The sequence below is a fragment of the Branchiostoma belcheri genome, unplaced genomic scaffold (assembly GCF_001625305.1).
Source record: "Branchiostoma belcheri isolate BF01 breed outbred unplaced genomic scaffold, Haploidv18h27 scaffold22, whole genome shotgun sequence".
Lineage (NCBI taxonomy): Eukaryota > Metazoa > Chordata > Leptocardii > Amphioxiformes > Branchiostomatidae > Branchiostoma > Branchiostoma belcheri.
In genome coordinates, this window is record NW_017803713.1 from 2,356,159 (window position 1) to 2,376,105 (window position 19,947).

Here is a 19,947-nt window from a genome sequence, read left to right on the forward strand (position 1 = left end):
TTTTTCAATGGCCCTCCCCCCGGCTCAAAATTTTTTTCGATGGCCCTCCCCCCATTTTTCGATGTCGCTTTATCCCTCCGTAAATTCCCGAATTAAGTACGCATCCCGATTAAAGCACGCACCCCCAATTTGGGGCTGATGGGAGACAAATATTCCCGTCTGAAATGGAAAAACCCTTCTACGCACGGCCGGTACCTCCGGTCTTAAAGCCAGTTCATCGTTCCAAACAAATTTAAAATTGCAGCTTTAAAATTGTTAAAAACTAGATCTATGCCGTGTACTGCGTGATTGTATGGTAACGTTGCGGGAAACGTTCCATGTTCGGGCTTGTTTTCACCGCCGGCCGCAGCCGACTTGCAAGACGTCACCACCGCATCGAAAGGTAAGGCAAGTGCGGCGAAACGTACATCTTTGGATCCCGGAGAGTGTTGGTGATCAAGCAAGCAATGGTCAATAAAGATTTGTGAAAAAAGACCGTATTTCAATATTGACTTCATCAGTAGCGGGGGGTGGTTGAAAGTTGATGCACAAGTACGTAGCTTTGTTCTTTTTTTTACTATACAAAATGCACCGAACACTTAAAATAGCGCCCGCCCGATCGACCCATGGAGAGCAATTAATTAACGATCATCGAGGCAGAGAACTGGGCGGAGTATTCATGCTACTGTAGAGGTGCTGCCGAATTCAAAAATTTGCCACCGAAACCAAAACAACAAAAGACTACTGGGACTTGTGAAAAGTTTGTCTGCGTTTCAAATAATCTCTCGTAATGTGATTGATGTTTTTGTCACAAAATCAAAGGAATGAACAGTTACACTTCTAAGGAATAAACACGTGTTAATTTGTACTCCGTAAAACCTATAATATATAAGTACATTCTGTTCAGAGGAAAGAAAGACTTCCTTCCCGGGGCCCAGGTTCGGGAAAGCTGTCCTCAGCGCTGCCACGGCCCTCTTTGTTCTTCATCGGTAGGTGTACTTTGCCTGTCGGCGCGCCCAACACCCCACCCACCGGCCTTTCATCAAAGACTACATTTAAAGTTAACTCCGCCCATATCATTGTAGCTTGCCGAACAGTCGGGTGGGAGAGTACATCTAGCTGGCATTTTCACGTCGTACTGCACTGGCTGGTATAGCCCGCTACAAAGTAATTTCCCGTGGCGTTTTTCAAGACTTAACTTTGAAGATTTGTGATACGAAATGAAACATGGATAACAATTTCTGTCAACAGAATTTTTGAAACGGCATGGGGTATAATCTTTGTCGAAGATTTTTTAGTTAGACTCAAGCCGGAAGTGCATTAGAACTGACCATCAGTCAAGGCACAACTGTTATGTTATCACATGTAACGTTACGTTTACGACGATCAAAAACGTTCACGGCTTGCGGACCATTTCAAATATTACCGCTCATAAACCCTCTTACAATTTTATATGTACTCACGGGAGGTTATATTTTCGGCCGGAGTTCCACTGAGATCGGCGTCGGCTGGCTGGGGAACGATTCGGTCGGCATGACGGAGCGCTGGGCGTCATTGCTATTGACCAACATTTTCTTACATTGGGTGACTTGACTTCTTCTTTTTTACCGCAACTTGGTGTAAATATCGACGATAGTCAGAGGAAATATGTTTTTATTTATTGAAGTGCAACTTTATTTCCACTCGTCAATATTCTTATCTAAACGTGCTATGGACGATCAATGTCGTTCCAAGCTCCCCGTGCCGGTGTTCCGCTATATTCCTGGGTCGTCCACGGATTTATACATGTCGGGGGGAAACCTCAAATAAAGTACGCACCCCGACTTTGGCGACGGCCCGAGACACTTTTGGGATTTGGAAAAGTTTTAATTTTGTAATTTACGGCGTATTTCTTGTAATTCGGTACTAGGCGACGCCATATTTTGGAAAACTTTTTTCGGTGGCCCTCCCCTCGGTTAAGATATTTTTTCCATGGCCCTCCCCCCCAGGCCAAAAAATTTTTCAATGGCCCTCCCCCCCAGTGCACCAGCCCTCCCCCCCTGGTAAATATCGTACAGTCCCTAAGTATGGCCTGTCCAGGGCTTAGGACATCTTCAAAGCTGGAATTTGTTGAATAGATTCCATTAAGACTCAGTTGAACAATTTTAAAGAGGTTAGAACTCAACCACATGTACATGTATTTCATTACCAAATCATTTAAAATTCGTGAAGTATTTGTATTGTCTTGCTTTTACTTATCAATAAGCAAAACAATAATCTTCCTTTCTTTAGTAGATATGGTCTTTTTTAAATGCTTTAAGACCTATCATCAGGGATATACCTGTTTGTCAAAAGTATTTGAATGGGCTTTCATTTGACGTCGCACTTAAAACTACTTCATTCACTCATACATGTTTCTTTATATCCCATGTGTGTTGCATTCTGATCATACCTTCCTTATGGAGAATTGGACCACAGTGTTCGAAGTGACTACATGTACTTTATTTCCTGTCCCAGCTGCAGCAGGTGGCAGTGATGTTCAGCCTCCTCCTCTGGCCTACAAGAAATGGGGACTGGGGGACCAGGCCAACATGGTGGACCACATCAGCTGTGGTGAGTAGAAGAAATACCTGCCATGGTCTAGTGAGTAGTTTAGTGGGAGGTTGCACTGGGGTCATCCCTCATTGATGACCCTGGACTTTTTGGAAACTTTGATCTTTGACCCTATTGTTACCTTCTGTTGCCAGGTGTGGTGACCCCCAGCCTGTTTGACCAGCTGCAGACTGCCTCCATCCTGGGTGGTTACGGTGCAACCATCACCCAGAACCCGCCGCCTGCAGCCAGATACATCACCAGCGGCACCAGTCCTTATGTCGCCTTCTTCTTCGCTGTGGAAGTATGACTTGTTCTGGTTGTGATGCTTAATGGCACATGTCATATCATTACAGTTTGAAATAGCAATATCTGTAACCCCCTGTACACGTATCCTCTGTAAGTATTAACCCTGTCCCTCTTTACCTCTGCCATAGGGAACAGCACCACCTATCATCTCTGAAGTTGCTGCAGCAGTAGCCAGCAAACTGAAGTCAGCTTTGATCTCTGGTGTTGGGTAAGTCAGACTTACTCAATGGATGTAAAACCGAATCTCCCTATAGAGTGGGGAATAAAATCAAATCCTGCATGTTAAGAGATAAAAACTACCTTTTGCACTATGCTTATTTTCCTGTTAGTTCAGTGATAAGTTCTTTCATTTCTCCGGAGTAGCAATTGTTAAGTATGGTGCGAGCACATTTAAGATGAGACACACCTTGAGCAGGTTTAAGTTAAAAGTAGGGATACGCTCTTGATACATCAAACCTATCAGTTCCTTGCACAGCTTGTACTTACTTCAAGTACTTCTTGTTTGCCACATGGCTATGAACCAGTCATGCAGTACAATTACAATTATTTGTCCCTCCCCAGAGGATGGCTTGGATGGAAAGGAAAGCCACAAGGTGAGGATCCCAAACAGAAGCCAAAAGTGGAGCCTGCAACTCCTCTTCCACTCAGGTGGGCTATTTTTCAATTATATACAGATTACTTCTCATAGTCTGTATTTCTCAAGAAACGAACATGTAAACCAACCCTGTCACTAATTCAAACTTGATGCCTCAAGATCAGCAAGGAGAGGGTTATTGCCTTTGTCATTGCCCAAAGATGGATGGAACAGGTTGTGGAAATGTCAAAAATGCACCATACAGTTTTGTCAAATTTCCTGACAGACTACTAACTGCACTGATGTACAGGTTTGGTCTCCCTGACCTGCGTCGGCATGGTGACAGTATCGTCCTGTCACCTGGTCGTCAGCTGGCCGCCACCACTGACAGCTTTGGTCGAGTCATTCTGATTGACACTGACAAGGGTGTGGCCATCAGAGTGTGGAAAGGTGGGAGTCTTTTGTACAACGTCATTTAGATTTACCTCAGCAAAGGAGGCTGTCTTTTTCTCAGACTTAGTGGGATAAGTAATTGAGTTATGAATGAATGCCTGTAAGTCTCAGTCTGAGACACAGGTGACCAGAATTTAGGAAACATATGGTATTTTCATTAGAATAATTTACCATTATGAGGCAAATTGCAAGTTGCAAAGATGTAGATCTTGCCAGAAAGATGACAGTTGAGTTAGTGATTGATTGATTCCTGTATTAACTGATTGATTGATCAATTGTTCGATTTATTGATTGATTGATTGATTGATTAATTGATTGATTGATTGGAGTTACAGGTTACAGAGATGCCCAGGTTGGGTGGGTCAAGGTAACCGAGGACAAGGACCGTGATGCCATGGCAACTGACACGCCCCCCAGAGAAGCACTCTTCCTCATCATATATGCTCCCAGGAGAGGTATTCTAGAGGTGAGTCTGCTGTTTTTAACCCACTTTGACCAGTAATGATTGTTGCACCATGTTACAACAGATTAACATTCTCCCTGGACAACAGGGTAAACACCCAGATGTTAGGGATTCGAAACCCCAATTTTCATGCACACTACTGGTACTACCAGTGGTAGCAATTACTGTCCTTTTTGGAGGGGATCAGTCCATAAGGAGAGTGTCAAGAATGTTCAAAAGAAAACAACAACCCATGATAGTAGGCGTTTCTCAAGGTGTGCTTATGCCATATTTCTGGGGACACTGATATGAGTAACATGACTTGTATGTTTTGCAGGTGTGGGCCATGCAGCAGGGACCTAGGGTGGCAGCCTTCAATGTGGGGAAACAATGCAGGTTAGATTAACCACATGTAATTATTCAGGTTGCTAAATGTATTTTCTCTCCTTTATGAGCGGAGGAAAGAATTGGTTGAATTGTTCATATGCTCCTTTTGTTTCATGAAATGAGGACTCACACTGTTTTACTGTTTGTTTGAATACATTTGTGAAGATTACTCATCCAGGGTACGTAGTAACAATAAGATCATAGTACATGTAATTAAGTCTTTTCATACTGGATAGATTTTTAATAGTCAAGAGTTCGTCAGGAGGATGACGGCTGAGACTATCAATTTACCGGTTTCGACTTTTTATTCCAAAGTCTTCATCAGAAAAATGAAGATAGTAATTTAGTCTTTTCAAACTGGATAGATTTTTAATAAGCAAACATTTCGTGTGTTGATCTTCACAGATGAAGGGTGTCGGATCAACACCTGAAACGTTTGCTCATTAAAAATCTATCCAGTTTGAAAAGACTGAATTACTATCTTACTGTTGTTTGTTTTTAATGTTTGTTTAATGTGAACACAAAGATGCTGACCAACCATCCCTTACGTCCCACCATGCCTTCCTTGCAGACTGCTGTGTCCAGGCTATACCATGATGGGGTTGAACAATGTGACCTTCTACACCAACAAACCTCCCACGTACCAGTGCTGCCTGGTGGAACCTTCTGGTGTCATAAAGATCATCAATGTACCCTTCCATCTCATTCTCAGGTAATAGGTTCCTGGGTATTTGGCTTAGTGCACATCAATTCTAGATCAAAATATATAAGGTCTGGGCACAACCCATTATTTACATTGAGAATAAGAAATGTTCAAATTGTTGCTCCTTCTCAATGATGAAGAATAGGTGTAGGTGACCAACAAATGGTGATGAAACCTTAAAAAAGTGCTGCATTATCTCTGTTGCTTTACCTGGTATGTTTTCTTGTCAAAAGTATTACAACCTGTTGAAACTGTTTTTGAGATCATGACATCATTTCTCTCTCTTAAGTATGGTTATCCAATTCTATCTAATCTCAGTGGTGCAAACAGCAAGAGAGCCAGAGATCTGCACCTGCTGAAGAAGCTGTCCACCATCCTCAGCACACCCAGCTCCCAAGAAGGCACGAGTCTCCTTCTATTTGCCATTGATGTTATTTCACTGCGCAATGTAGTTATCAATAGATCCATATAAAGCAATGTCAAACCATTGAATTTGGAAATACCATGCACAAAAAATTCCGTGTTCTAATGTTTCTTGCCTCTGCTTTTCTCTTTCTGTAGGATCCTTAGAGAAACAGTTAGTGAACATCATTTCAGACATCAAAATTGTGGCTTTAAAAAGACAGGTGAGGACTAAAAAAAAATTAATTTTTTCATTTTTGCCACTTGTAATCATGATTTATATCCATCTTGAGAGGCTATAGCATCTTCTCTCCTTGTTCCTCCCAAGGGCCTGGAGAAGATTCTGGCTCATAAGATCCTGCCAGCTGATCTGATGCGGAATGTCATTAGGACTGTGAAGAACAATATACAGCTGGCCCTGGAGAAGGAAGGTTTGGCATCGCTTGTATCATCATTGCAATCACTGACATTTTAATATACTACAGATCCATTTGTAAGTTTAAAAAAAAGTTTCAATAGATTTTTAGAATTTTTGTTCTTTTTTTTTGTAATTGGCCTGTGTGTTTGGAATTAAGTGATTAATGTTTCTGACACAGTTATGTAATTTCAACCAGTGCAAGATTCAGTGCAAAAGTGCTGTTTTACCATAGCATTTAGAAATCTTTTGTTGACTTGGTCTATAGCAAAATATTAAGTGACCTGTAATATGACATACATAGCAAATGACATGACATACCTAGCAAACTTCCTCCTGTACTTTTATTTCTAATTCCTTTTTGTACCTGTCTGTTCAGACCCAGACTCCATCGCCCCTGAGAGCAGAGGTCTACTGCACTTCTGTAAAGTACAGGAACTGCTGCTGGATGTGTACATTACCATCAGTCTGCTGAACAAGCAAGCTACACAGGCCATGGGCATGGCTGAGAACAATCCAGAACAGGTACAGATAAACAGCAAATATACACAAAGGAAGCCTTTAAGCACATTGATAACATAAGACATTACTTTGCTTCTTATTTCATATGTTAGGTTCCGTGTTGTGTGAACTAGTCAAATTTCATGCATCTCAGAAAAGCAGCACAAATACATTGATAGAGCTATGGTGATGGAAGGAAACAGACATTTGAAATAGGTGAATTACAGCTTGTTGTGTGTTCCCCAGACATTGGCAGCCACCTGAGTGTAAGTGTGAGTGAAGCGCTGCAGTACCTATCAGCAGTTGATGACTTCATGAGGGAATCAGCTGGCAACAGGGTGCACTTCCAAGACCCCATACACATCGACCCCGCAGCCTTCCTGTCCTGTTTCATCTGTCCTTATCATCATGCTGATGACAATGCACCTACTTCATCTTCCCTAAAAATTCTCATGAGTTCAGACATTGATGAGCAGCTGTCACTCAAACTTGGTGAGAATTGGTGTTGTTTGTCATTCCCAGTTACTTAGTCAGTATTTACTTACAGTGATTTTTTGGGTTGTGAAATAGCCTGATTTTGATCAACTTGATGTGTACTCACTGTACAGACAGCCTTATAATGGCTGCAGCAAAATTTGATGGTAAAAGTACATTTACTTTGTACTTTGTCTGCAGGAACATTCCTGTTCAAATGTGGTCTGACGGGAGGTGACTCCATTGAAGCCCTGTGTTCCTGTCTGGAGAGGTCAGGCATCCCTGCTGCTGACCTCATGGTTAGTCACAAGTCTGTGTCTGCATGTGTGTGTGTCTGTATGTGTGTGTGTGTGTGTGTGCGTGCATGTGTACATACAGTATGTATTTTGTGTATGCATGGTCTTCTGAAAAGAAATGAAGTTGTGTGATATGCAGGCTTAGGCATTACAAGTAGTTGGACAAAATGTAACCAACCACTGTCTACCTTTGAAACCAGTGATCAGTTCTACTGGAAGGCACTTCTGTTTACAGACTAATACAGATACAGATATCAATCAAATAGCAATATTTTTCTCTCCTTATATAGTCATTACTCCTGAGAGTGTGGCTAAATAGTGAGACTGAGCTGATTCGCCCAAGAGACGTATCTCCCGTCAGCAACTTGCACTGCCTCCTGGCAAGCATTACCAGAACTGCAGGTCAGTCAGAAATATCTGTAAAGGGAAAAGAGTGTGTTGTCTTCTCAGGGTATTCTGTATGCATTGCTTAAGGAGAAATGTTTGTGTGTGTGCAAATCATGTGATAGAATTAAAGAAGTCATCTATTACAGATATACAGCCTACGTATATATTGTAACCCTTCTTTCCCTGCCGTGTGCTGGAAATGCTGGAAAAAGGTACCCTAAGTTTCTGTGTCATGTTTATGTGTGTTTATGTTATGGCATCTGAAGCTGAGTAATATTGAACATGTAATATTTGCATGAAAACTCTTGGCTATGTGACATTAATGTTCATCTGAAACTCTAGTGGACTACTACCAGTAGGCATTGATCGAATATTACAGCAGGAATATAATTCTTATGGATTTTATCATTTTATTCTATTATCATAATTGTTACAGCAACCTCATTCTAACATGAAACAGGTCTAACCCAAGCCCCTCTTTAATTTTTTTTAATCATCTCATTCTCTTATTTTCATTTGCCCCAATTAACCTTTGTTTCCTGCCCTGTGTGACATGTCCAGATGCCCATGCTATTCATGCAGAGCCCAACACAGTATCCCCGTGGTGGCAGAGTGTCAGGGACATCTGTACAGCAGCTGAAGCACCTGCCAGTGCCCTGATGGCAGCTGTTGCTGCACGGAGCGTGGCTGCATCTGTTGTACCAAACAACAAAAGTGGGAACAAAGAACAGGTAAGATGTTTGTACTTAAAGATGCCCTAAATCTCTGAAATGTTAGCTTTGTACTAGCATTTGCTTGTAGCATTGTCTGTTTATAAAAAAGACTTATGAATGTATTTTGTGGATAGGGCCTTGCTCATTTTCCTTTCATTTCCAAGTTTTGATCAATAAAAACTACAGCAAATATCAGAAATTTTACTTCAAAAGTATCCACATTCTGTAATACAGGACAGTCAAGAAGACAAAGACACAGACCAAGAAGCACTTTCCTTGAGTTCCCCTACACCAAGCACCACCAGCACTGACACCATGGAGGAATGGGAGACGGTTGCCATGGATACCGAACATTGGAACCTGCTGGTGCGGCAGCTGGAGGATGTAGTGGTACTGAGCACGCTCCTGAGGAGTAAGGTCAGGGACGGTGTGGATCGACCTCCTTCATATGCAGAAACCATGGGGAAGGAACACAAGGTTGTCTCTGTCAAGGGACTGCTGGAAGGTGGCAGCGGTAGGTCACTGGAATACACATGTCCTTGGTCAAGTGTTGGTTTAGACTACTGCTTGTGCATCCTTTAACCAAATGTGTGTTGCATACAGCAAATGAGCTGTGTGATACGTGACATACATGAAGATGAATTAGTTTGGAATGTTCTGTACAGGGTCCATTGCAGCATTGGTTGCTAACTGGGTGGCAAGGACAGGGATTCTACCCAGCATGCTTTCTGTCTCCCATCATGCCGAGGGTGAGGATGAGGAAGCCATGGAACTGGGAACAGATGTGACCTCTGAACCGGCTCTTCCAGAACTGGAGAGGCTGGCAGGTATCTAAGGGCCAATGATCTTCTTTTAAAAACACATCCATATTGTTTTGGGAGCATAAACTTTCATCTGAGTAACAAGTTGCTACAGATTAAAAGGTCAGTGTCAGCTATGCATATTATCATGTGCGACCCTCAGAAATTAGGCCTAACTGCAAATGAGTCTTTCACGCATAGGATTTCAAGTCTCCAGTCTTCCATCAACCAAGTTTGTGTGGCTATGAAATCACTTCCACTATGACCCACTGAGAATAGTTCACAACATATTGCAGATAGTCTCACTGTTGTGTTTACCAGATGTTTTGTCAATGTTAGACCTCTACAGAAGCCAACTGGAGCGTTTCCCCTACAGCCTGGACCCAGAGGTGCTCCATGCACACTGTACCTGGGAGTATGTGGTACAGTGGAATAAAGATCCAGAGGTAGGAGAAATCATCTTTGCATTTCATTGGTTTTCTTTTGGCGCAGAAAATGGTGTTGGTTCCTTTTATTTTCTTTATAGGAATTACAGCATTCCCATCTTCATTGTATAAACAGGCTTCATATAAAAATTGTGAAATAAATACTAGTAGCTAGCATGAGTGAATTCCATGTTTCTCTCACCTTCATTCACTCAAATGGGTAACTTTGCCTACTGAAGATTGAAACCAAACATATTTTCATTATTTCAGGTTGTAGCCTTACTGGAAAGGTCCATTGAGCATCTTAAGTTTGTTGGCAATGCTTACCTACAACATGGTGAGTTGTCAGTTTTTGTGTGCGTAGTGATGCCTTTGTTCTTTATACTGATTGGTGCTGTTAGTGTACAATGTAGGTGGTGGAAATTGGCAGCATTTGTCCTTGGTGCTGATTGGTTGTGTTTGTGTCCTTGGTGCTGATTGGTTGTGTTTGTGTCCTTGGTGCTGATTAGTTGTGTTTATGCCTTTGGTGCTGTCTTTGAGGATGTACAAGTTTTAGACTCTTAAACCTTCTTTAAATTTCTTCCTATCAAGCCTAGAAAAAGACCTGACTTGACTAATGAGGTTAAAATTATCCCAGAACAAGGCTATACAGCAGCCTAAGAAATATTGCTGCAAAAAGATGCTGAATTGTTGTTTGCCTGCAAGCTTGTTGTAGTAATTACCATGTCTGCTAGATTGCTTTTGGCAGATGTTTCTAATAATTATGTTTCTTTTGTTATTGTTGTTTACAGGCCTGGGCTGCATGATGTGGCACACCTTCATGGTGAAGAGATTCTCAGCAACTGCTTTTCTTATGGAAAAGGTACAAGAACTCACTGTACTGATGAGATTATGTTATTACCAGAATCAGCTTGCTAGTCACTTTACGGGTTTTTAAACAACGTACCTACAGAAGTCTTTCAACTCTAATGGAAGAACTTTGTTGTTGTCCTGCAGTCAGATTGTAAGCATGTCAAACCTAAACAGACTAGTATACCATTGGTGAAGATATTTGCTGTCTAAGTGCTGCTCGGATGCATTGAAGTTTTTTTCCTGACAGCCACATTAAATGAACCCCACCCACCTCGCACACAGTTTTGTCTATACTGGTGTCATTGTATTCTAAATTTTTTGGATCATGTGTGTTTTTACATCACTCAGGTTGGGAAGGCCCCAAAGGATAGGCTGTGCAGAAAGGTAAAATTTCAAAGTTCAATGAGTGCATTATTATCTTTATTGATCATACTTGCTCTACACATTAAGTTTTTTCTTAACAATTGTCCCCAAGACTCAAATGATTACATGATCAGTATAATTCCCTACCACATGTCGACAAGAATACAAGTAGCTTGAAGTCTTAAATTTGTTGTCTAACTTGTGTTACCAACCAGGATGTTGGCTTGAGTGATGCAGCCTTAACAAACTTTCTGGGACAATGCAACATCCTCTTGCAAGTCATATTAGAGGTAAGAACTTCTTCATAATAATGAGCATGCATTACAATCTAATGTGAAATATCTTAAATAAGCATCAGTTTTCTTCATACTCCTATTCCAAGTGACCTTAAAGCTTGTAATGCTTGCTCTTAGGCAATCCTGTGATTTTGGATGTGAGACATTTTGCCTCGTGCACATTTCTAAGCTGTGTATCATCCCAGTGTTTCATAGATACAAATATGTCTTCCATGTAACATCACTAAAATAAAATGTACATGTATTTAGCTTACATTTGTCACTTATTTTATATCTTGGTGCAGTCATTAGGCTTTAGTTTTGGCATCTGTGTATTCTGTTTTCTTGTCATTATAATTTATACTGTATTTAGATTATTCCCTTTCCATAAAAAAATCTTACAGGTGTTGCTGGTGTGGGCCATGGTTTTCTTTTTCCATAAGGTGCACGTGGTGATTGCAAGGCATGGAAAACATCTGTTAAATTTACCTCCATAATTTATTCCTTTTTTTCATTTGATTTGTATTCTTCAACACACTGTATCAAAACATATCATAAAACCACTGCCTTAACAATCCCATGTCCATCCAGCCGTCCCAGTGATAGGGTACTGTATCCCTTCCGTTGCAGGCGGAAGTAGAGTCCCCGTACCCATTCTTTTCCTCACAGGCGGAGGTGGAGTCCTCCCACGTGCCCGTGTTTGATATCGAGGACCTGTGGCAGGCCACGCAGGGCCCCACGTCCATCGCAGAGCTGGCGGCAGAACAGCGCGTGTCGAACTACCAGCTGCTGCAGCACCACATGAAGCTCAGCAGTATCATGCACGCTGTCATGGTCTTCTCACTCAGGACGGTCAAGCCACTGTCATATTACTTTGATACTAAGGTTAGCTAAGGCCACACCAATTTAATTTGTTGGTTCTCGGATTTTTTCAGAAAAAATATGAAGCGACAGGGTGAAAAAAAATAAAAAATAAAAACAGGTCTAGGCATCCTATTATAGCCCCAAATGCTTCGATAGGAGCCATGAAGTCAACACAAAAGACTGGGGTAAAATTTAAAGAAAGAATTTTGAAGTTTTAATGAAACCACTGTATTGATAGATGGAAAAACTGTAACATCTAGGAAGAAAAGGTCTTTCCTCAACTGTTGGAGGCAAAATATGACCATTTTTGAGTTAATTCAGAACCAGAATTTTTTTTATTTTTTTATTTGCAAATCAGAAAAAAATGAAGAGGCGAATCCGAGAACCAACAAATTAAATTGGTGTGGCCTAAGCTTCTTTATTATCAAGTTAGCTTTGTTTCCTTGTGCCAGCTTCTTTCATATCAATTTGGCTTTGACTATTAACAAGTTTTAGCTTTCTTTTTAATACTGTAAAGTTACTTGTTTATGATAATCCATTAGATTGACCATATAGGCTCTTTTCTTAGAGGTTCAGTGGCACTGGTGAGTACAATGTTCCTACATAGAAAGGGTGAGAGGCATTTAAAGGCAAAAGGAAATTTGTGTTATTTTTTGACCAGGGCAAGAATGCATTCTTCAAGGACCTGCACTCCTACCCCCTCCTGCCTGGCAGTGACATTGACATCGCCATCATTTGTGCCAGGCAACAGGTAGGAATGCAAGTGTGGAAATTATATTCATATGGTAGTTGAGGATAGAGACTATAATATAAAATGTATTTTTGAGTGACTATGCTGTTCTGTCAAATGTGACGTCTATTTTTTTAAAAATACGACAGAAAAGAAACTGAAAATATATTTTTGTACATTTTCTGTTCGGTTTGGTTTGTATTGAAATTGTGCTATTCACAGAAATGTCCCCTGTTCACAGTATCAGTGTGGTTGTTCCTTTGTGTTTTCCCATAGTTCCTATGTAGAATAGTGAGTGCAGCAGTTGGAACCCTCCCCATCCCTCCAGCCTTTCTCACCAAAGATGATGGTGCTGTTGCGATGGAGACAGACAAGGAAAAGGAATTGTTGCAATCTGACCTTGATGCCTACCAAACAATGTCAGACAACAAGGTGGTGTTGGAGGCCTGTAAGTGGGCAGACACCATACTGGAGTTAGGTCAGAGGTTGGAGGTGGATGTGGACGTGGTCAGAAGACATTACTGTAATGAGCTGTACAGCAGGGGCTATGACTACCTGGGACAGGAGGTGTGTTTTACCCTACATGTCCAATTTTCCACTATCTGAACCTTCTCTTTTTGGAGAAAGGGAAATATTCTGAGTTCTTTATTTGAATATTTTCTCTGGAAAAGGTACTAGTAATCAGATGGTATAATACCTTTGTTATTAGGGCTTAGGCCAAATCTGGTGTGGCGAATGGTAATGGCTAAGAATTTTTTCTTGATGAGACACTTTTCTCCTTGTGTTTCCTGCCAGGTGCTGAACTCTGTGAATGAACGGTGCCAGCTGGGCTGTGACCTGCTCCTGCTGGTAGGGAAGCGTCTGTCCCACCTCATGTCCTCAGCTGAACCCAAGAGAAGTGTTCAACTCCTGTCCAGACTTCCTCCCACCCTGTCCACATGGCTCAAGCAGCAGGTAACTCAGCTCCACCATCTCTATGATGGCCTCCTGCTACATGTTTCTGAGTTTATTTACTCCACAAAGTAGGTATGTTCTTACTATAGCTTGTGTGTTGGTGTGTCAAAAAGGTAACTCAGAAGATCTCCAGTGGATTGTGTTTTTTTTCCTTCATCAGTTTCGATGGTGATTCAGAAATCTTGTGCACAACAATGAAAAGACAACTAGATTGGACAAACCTCAAGCAGAGCAGAGTTAGGCTTAATTTGAGATGTACAGTTGTGGATGTGGATTTGTACGATGTCCCTTTATTAGTCTTACCAAGTTACATTTTATAGTTTGTACTGTGTCTCTTTAATCTAGCTATTTCCCTATTCCAGAGTCCATCAGATGTCCATTTCCCCGATGTCCCTCTGCTCCTGACTGCCCAGCTGTTGAGCCAGGTGGTCAGCCTCCTGCCTGAAACACACGGACAGTACAGCCTGGCCATACAACTTGTCGAGTCCATCGATATCATGAGGGACTGATGTTATTTATAAAGGAGTATACCATCTAAGTCATCTCTATCTGATGGTTGAAAGAAATGTTGTAACATTGTGTAAAGTATTTGTGTTGATAGATAAATATTTCATCTATTCAAGAATCCAGTATCAGATTGTGCATTAGGTATTAATTCCTTGTTCAAAAATAGAGAATTTGTACAGGCAACTTCAGGCCAATAAGTAATCTCTACCAACGAGATATGTCTGGGTCAGTCAGGTGATGGTTCAAATGTTTTTTATTGATGGACACATTATGACCTCATACCCACACAAATGGGTATGTTTTACCTGGAGTTTAGTTCTGCAGGATAAATCATGCACTGATAATGCTTGCAAAGGCAGGACAAGTATAGCTATGGCGTAACCCTTAATCATTAGTCAACTGTTGCAATGAACACACAATAAAAGTGCAAAATTGTACTTACTTGATCTGGGATAAGGAATTGTAGAACTCCAGCAAATGTCTGTCAGTAGTGTGAATCTATTTATTTTCATGGGGATTTCATCTTCTGATAGGAGTGGAAAGGTTTTTGCAGTGGTTAAAACACGTTTGAGGTGTCATGGTGGACAAGCACTGCAAAAATAAAACCACCACAACTGATAATTAGCAAGTAATATGCATGTGTTCAATAATTTAATATAAAGAAAAGGGTGTGTTGCAGTTCAATGAATGGCGACTTGTGTCCAAATGCTGCTGCTCCTTTTCAGTTCTCCAAAAATGTAACTTCATTAGCGCTCAGATATCATTTACATTGTGCCATCATTCTGGTATTAGATGATCCTTTATGATTCACTCCTGGACATTGCTTTCAATGGCCCAAGAAAAATAGTCGTATCCAAAATAGAACCCACAGCTTATAATTATAAAGCTAGCTGTATCATTTCTCCAATAGAAATTGCCTTTCACATTTAGATATTCAAAGTCTGATAGTGACCTTAATTTGTAGGACTCAGGCAGCATTCTTCATTGGCCAATCTGAGGGTGCAATGTACCATGGGGAATATTTGCTCAGTAGGATTTTCAGTACTGTACCTACTTTATCATAGTATAATAAGGGTGAACCAAGAGCACACAAGTACAACATTTGTAGCAGTGTTTTTGTTTGTTTTATTGACAGCTTAGTGGAATTCTCCATGTGTCTAGAGAGTCAGATTATCTGCAGGGATGGTGATGCTTGTCCTCTTGAAGGATGCTGATAAAGTCTAAGACATTCTGTGTGCAGTGGGGGTTTGGGATCTTTCCGTTTACTTGAAGCATTTGCCCTGGTTGAATTTCCTGCTCCCCATGATCTTGAAGTCGCCCTCCTCAGACCAGAATTCCCGGACCAGCAGCTTGGTCTCCTCACTGTCGGGGTCCAGCTTTCGCCACGAGTAGCTCTCGTAGTCGATTTGCCAGTCCGCACTCAGCTGCACAACAGGGAAGTGAAATTTTAATCCAGCAATTTCAAGTGATCTTGTATTTTCATTAAGAACAGCATACTGTCCTGGTTCATTTTCCGTTTCTCACTGCTTAAACACATGCCTAAAGGACTTCATTGAACACAATATGCAAACAAAAATGCGTCTGACTACATGCATACATTTGTAAGGCTATCACAGGTAGCCAAGAGTCTTGCACTCTTGTTCACCCCATATGAAATGACAAAACTTCAATCAAATAAAACATCACTTACAGGGAAAACCAGCTCTTGTCCCCTCATGAGCCAGACTCCAGCGATCTGGTTGTTCTTGTCCTCACCGAAGATGCACACATTAGCAAAGGCATTCTTCTTCAGCTTCTCCAACCGCTGGAACATTCCTACAGTAGCAAAAATTTTGTTTTTAGTTCAGGAAGTTTATGATCTAAAGTGTGTTTCTAATTTAACTAGCATGTTTCAAGATAACTGCAGACTAAATTTATCTCTAAAACTGGAGGCTATTATGAAAAGTTAAATTAAGCTGGTTTAATATTATACACTACTGCATTACTACATTTTAGATAAGGCCATGTTGATTTGATTATATGGATGACATCCACACGTGCATGAATATTTGGCTGTTTCCAACAAAAAAGTTTTCAACCAAAACAGTTGCAACATAAGAAAATATATACCGTAAGTTACAAAAAAATGATACCAATGTCGTAGAAGGCCAAAATCAAACGAAAAATATGAAAATGTAAAGAAATGAATTTGAAGAGTAGATTATTCTTCAAACCATACTCATTTGTTCAACCTTCATGACCACGTAGATTTCATGTTGAAAGCAACTTTTTTTTTGCCAAACTTTTTTTTTATTCCCACACGCGCATCAGTTTTGGGGTTCCCAGAGGATGTCATCCATATAATCAAATCAACATGGCCTAAAGGCAGATTCAACAGGCTACTCACCGCCGACAAGGTTGCATGTCATGAAGATCATGTTGAGGTCGGACTGGTACAGGTACTCAGAGTACCACAGGGAGTAACCCTCCTTGTCAAAATGCTCCCAGAAGTAAGGCAGTGCTTCAGTTAGGGTGTCCTTGTTGGAATATGTTCTCTTGAACTCATCCATGTTGAAAGCACTGAGGAAAAAATAACCACAAACAAGTCAGTCTAATGATGCCCGATGCTTAACTTTCTACATCATCGTTTCACCCTCATTCCAGAAATGTAAGGTCACTGAAGAAAAGGGTATCTTTAGGAAGAGCAATATGCAAAGTTTTCAACAAAAAAGCAACAACAAAGATATCATCAACTGACCTGGAGTTTCCATTTTTTTAAACATCTAATACTATATTTCTATCTGTACCTCAGAGAAGTGACATTGGGTCAGTTCTCACTCAGGTCTGTTCAGAGTGGTGCATGATGTCTCATCATAGGTACATCTAATTCTAAGATTCTCCTGTCCAAACCTGGAAGGCTGTTTCTGCTACTACTTCCAACATGTAGCATGACACCATGACATAATATAAAGAGTCCATACCTCTTTGATAGAGCAGCAAATGGGTCTACAGCTTTGGGCTGCTTGGGAACATCATCAGCCTCATCCACTTCCTTCTCCTCCTTTTGTTTCTTCTCCTTCTTCTTCTCCTGTTTGGGCTGCTGAGGCTGCTTCTCTTTCTTGCCGCCCTTGTCCTTCTTAGGCGCGAGCTCAGCAAACTTCTTAGCTGTCAAAAATAAGCAGCCAACATGAGCAAAATGCTGTCAGGAATTAAATACTTTTGATCACATAATGCCATTTTGGAACCTTGCATCACAGTATGTTCTACATTTGTCCTGGTCCCATTTAGCTGCACCTTGCAAGAGTGGCAGGTGGAATATGTAATCAACTGTCTTTCTAAAGGTCCATCCTCAAGCAATACAGCAGATGTTTAGGACTGGAAATAGATTTTGTCTAATAACATAGGACCTTGATAACATTAATCCCTTACAAGTTACAGCAGTCTAGTATTGGACTTTCAGTATTGTTATATCAGGCCATACGGTACTTACCATCAAACTGAGCCATCTTGTCACAAAGCTTGACCACACCAAAGACAGCCTTGAACTGAGGCTGATTGACGCATGTCAGAAACCATCTGTTTACGTTGACGAAGGGTTGACGGAAGGCAGGTTCAAGAACCTTTGAAATAACGAAGCAAATAACTTTCAAAGATCAACTACACACAAGTGAATCTTGAAAAACTCAGAGGTAGTTCAAATTTACATTTTCTGAGGATGCTCCCTGACCCTCCTGTATAGTAGGGCACTCTTCCATCCCAAGCTTACCTGTTGATATGGAAGGAGAAGATTGCAGGCCACAGAGATGTCTGCAAGGGAGACACGCTCATCAACCAAGAAAGTACGCGTCTTCAGGTACTCGTTCAAGACAGTCAGGACCTTCTTGATGGCTTCCTTGGCCTGATCAGTGTTCTGAAGAGACAACAAATCTGTAATTAATTAAATTATGCATCTGGTACAACAGCAACTGGACATTATTCCCATCAATATAAATGTAACTATGCAACAAAAGAGAAACCGTTGAAATGCATTTACGTACCCCCTTGTTGTACTGCATGATCCCCAGGGTTGGGTAGACCCATGTACATGCAGCCGGGAGGATTTCGCTGTCAGCAAAGTTCACCCACTGTTGGACCAGTGCAGCAGACTTGGGACTGGTACCCCGGAGCTGATCGTTGCCCACTGGAACATGTCAATTTTTTTTAATCAGTTATGCATCTCAGCAGGAGGTTGGCTTGGTTGATCCATTTCAGTCTAAAGTTTCCAGTTTTCTTGCTTTAGACTGTAAGTTCAAACTTGTGCCAGGTAGCAGTGACAATAAGTCTTGCTGGATTCAAGCGTGAGTTAAAACTATTGTCTCATGTTGACTTATTTTGACGTTGCTTCAACACAAGAGCATCAGACCAAGATGTATCAACAGGACTTCAGTATTACGTCCCCGTAGAAACTACGGTCATCATCTGCAGTGTGAGTTTTCAGCCTCAGATTCAGTCTCTTTACAAGGTTGTCTAATATGCAACATACTGTACTGTACACTGAGAAGGCTTTTTCATCAACACCAGACAACTTTGCATCATGCATATCACCTTGAAGGCAACTCTGATGCAACAAGCTGTAATATTTGTACTTTTGTAGATTGCACTGTGGCTGAAGTGTGAAACAAACAGACTTACGGTAATAGGCGATGGCATTACTCTCAAAGAGGCATGTGCCATCCTTGCCTTCAAATGCTGGGACCTGATGACAAACAAGAACACATGTAGTCCATACATATGTTTGTGATACAGATAGATACTACTTTGTGATACTAGCATAGATGACAAGTGACAACATACTTTGTGCCATACAAAGAGCATAATTTTTTTCACTGTAACAAGAAATTATGATGCCTGACTGGATAGAAATTATCTTACACGACATGAGAACTGTCATCGTGGTCTGAAGGAAAATACATGTACCACAGTACCAGTAAGATTTTATAGACAACAAAATAAAAGGCATGCACGTGTCTTCTTTAGGTATAATCAATGGGTTTCCATGCCCCCCTCCCCCATACACTCAAGTATGTTCCAGAAACTTGAATTTTTCATGTTTGACATACGGTGATACTAAGTGTGTCACCGGGAAATATTAAAACTGTATTTCAATTACAAGCCGCACACGAACACGTTTCACGGTTCTCGCCATAATTTCTTCAGACTGTGGTGGTGCTCTAAACTTACTGACGTGGCGAACGTACAGACGACAAAAAAATCTGCCATGTGATTTGCATGCTGAACAATTTTTCGCTGTCTGAAAAATATGGAATGTAACAAATTAAACAACTGACGTACCTTTCCAACTGGGAATTTCTTGAGAAACTCAGGTGTCTTGTTGGTTTCGCCGAGTTTGAAGGCCGGTGGGTCCGAGACCACGTTCAGCTGGGCACCGCTGTACTGTGCGGCGACCTGGGCCTTGTAGGCCCGGAAGTTACCCGGGTAGGTATATAACGTCTGAAAAACACAATTTCAAACACATTTGGCAAAATATCGGCACAAACACATAAAGCAACAATTCCTCTTTACCAAATAGCGTCAAAGTGTGAAGTTGCTATT

The 19,947-nt window shown here is 41.1% G+C and overlaps 2 protein-coding genes across 2 annotated transcripts in view; one reads left to right on the top strand and one right to left on the bottom strand.

Moving 5' to 3' along the window:
• LOC109470268 (rab3 GTPase-activating protein non-catalytic subunit-like) overlaps positions 1 to 15,353 on the top strand; it is a 22,366-nt gene extending 7,013 nt beyond the window's left edge. Inside the window, 29 exon segments of the mRNA XM_019769150.1 lie at positions 2,476 to 2,571; positions 2,706 to 2,854; positions 2,988 to 3,067; positions 3,421 to 3,507; positions 3,744 to 3,883; positions 4,222 to 4,352; positions 4,666 to 4,724; positions 5,287 to 5,427; positions 5,737 to 5,819; positions 5,980 to 6,044; positions 6,149 to 6,251; positions 6,615 to 6,760; positions 7,056 to 7,082; positions 7,084 to 7,228; positions 7,412 to 7,509; positions 7,797 to 7,908; positions 8,476 to 8,624; positions 8,841 to 9,120; positions 9,272 to 9,433; positions 9,746 to 9,852; positions 10,102 to 10,168; positions 10,623 to 10,693; positions 11,032 to 11,067; positions 11,262 to 11,336; positions 11,952 to 12,206; positions 12,847 to 12,936; positions 13,192 to 13,482; positions 13,711 to 13,869; positions 14,232 to 15,353. Of these exon segments, the coding sequence (XP_019624709.1) occupies positions 2,476 to 2,571; positions 2,706 to 2,854; positions 2,988 to 3,067; positions 3,421 to 3,507; positions 3,744 to 3,883; positions 4,222 to 4,352; positions 4,666 to 4,724; positions 5,287 to 5,427; positions 5,737 to 5,819; positions 5,980 to 6,044; positions 6,149 to 6,251; positions 6,615 to 6,760; positions 7,056 to 7,082; positions 7,084 to 7,228; positions 7,412 to 7,509; positions 7,797 to 7,908; positions 8,476 to 8,624; positions 8,841 to 9,120; positions 9,272 to 9,433; positions 9,746 to 9,852; positions 10,102 to 10,168; positions 10,623 to 10,693; positions 11,032 to 11,067; positions 11,262 to 11,336; positions 11,952 to 12,206; positions 12,847 to 12,936; positions 13,192 to 13,482; positions 13,711 to 13,869; positions 14,232 to 14,378 (3,551 nt within the window). The 3' untranslated portion in view covers positions 14,379 to 15,353.
• A 128-nt stretch (positions 15,354 to 15,481) lies between these two features.
• The window catches only part of LOC109470270 (elongation factor 1-gamma-like), an 8,879-nt gene continuing 4,413 nt past the window's right edge, over positions 15,482 to 19,947 (bottom strand). Inside the window, exons 3-10 of the mRNA XM_019769151.1 lie at positions 19,027 to 19,090; positions 18,393 to 18,535; positions 18,122 to 18,265; positions 17,846 to 17,975; positions 17,337 to 17,520; positions 16,763 to 16,935; positions 16,067 to 16,191; positions 15,482 to 15,800 (exon numbers count right to left, since the gene is read on the bottom strand). Of these exons, the coding sequence (XP_019624710.1) occupies positions 15,639 to 15,800; positions 16,067 to 16,191; positions 16,763 to 16,935; positions 17,337 to 17,520; positions 17,846 to 17,975; positions 18,122 to 18,265; positions 18,393 to 18,535; positions 19,027 to 19,090 (1,125 nt within the window). The 3' untranslated portion in view covers positions 15,482 to 15,638. The remainder of the gene's footprint in view (positions 15,801 to 16,066; positions 16,192 to 16,762; positions 16,936 to 17,336; positions 17,521 to 17,845; positions 17,976 to 18,121; positions 18,266 to 18,392; positions 18,536 to 19,026; positions 19,091 to 19,947) is intronic.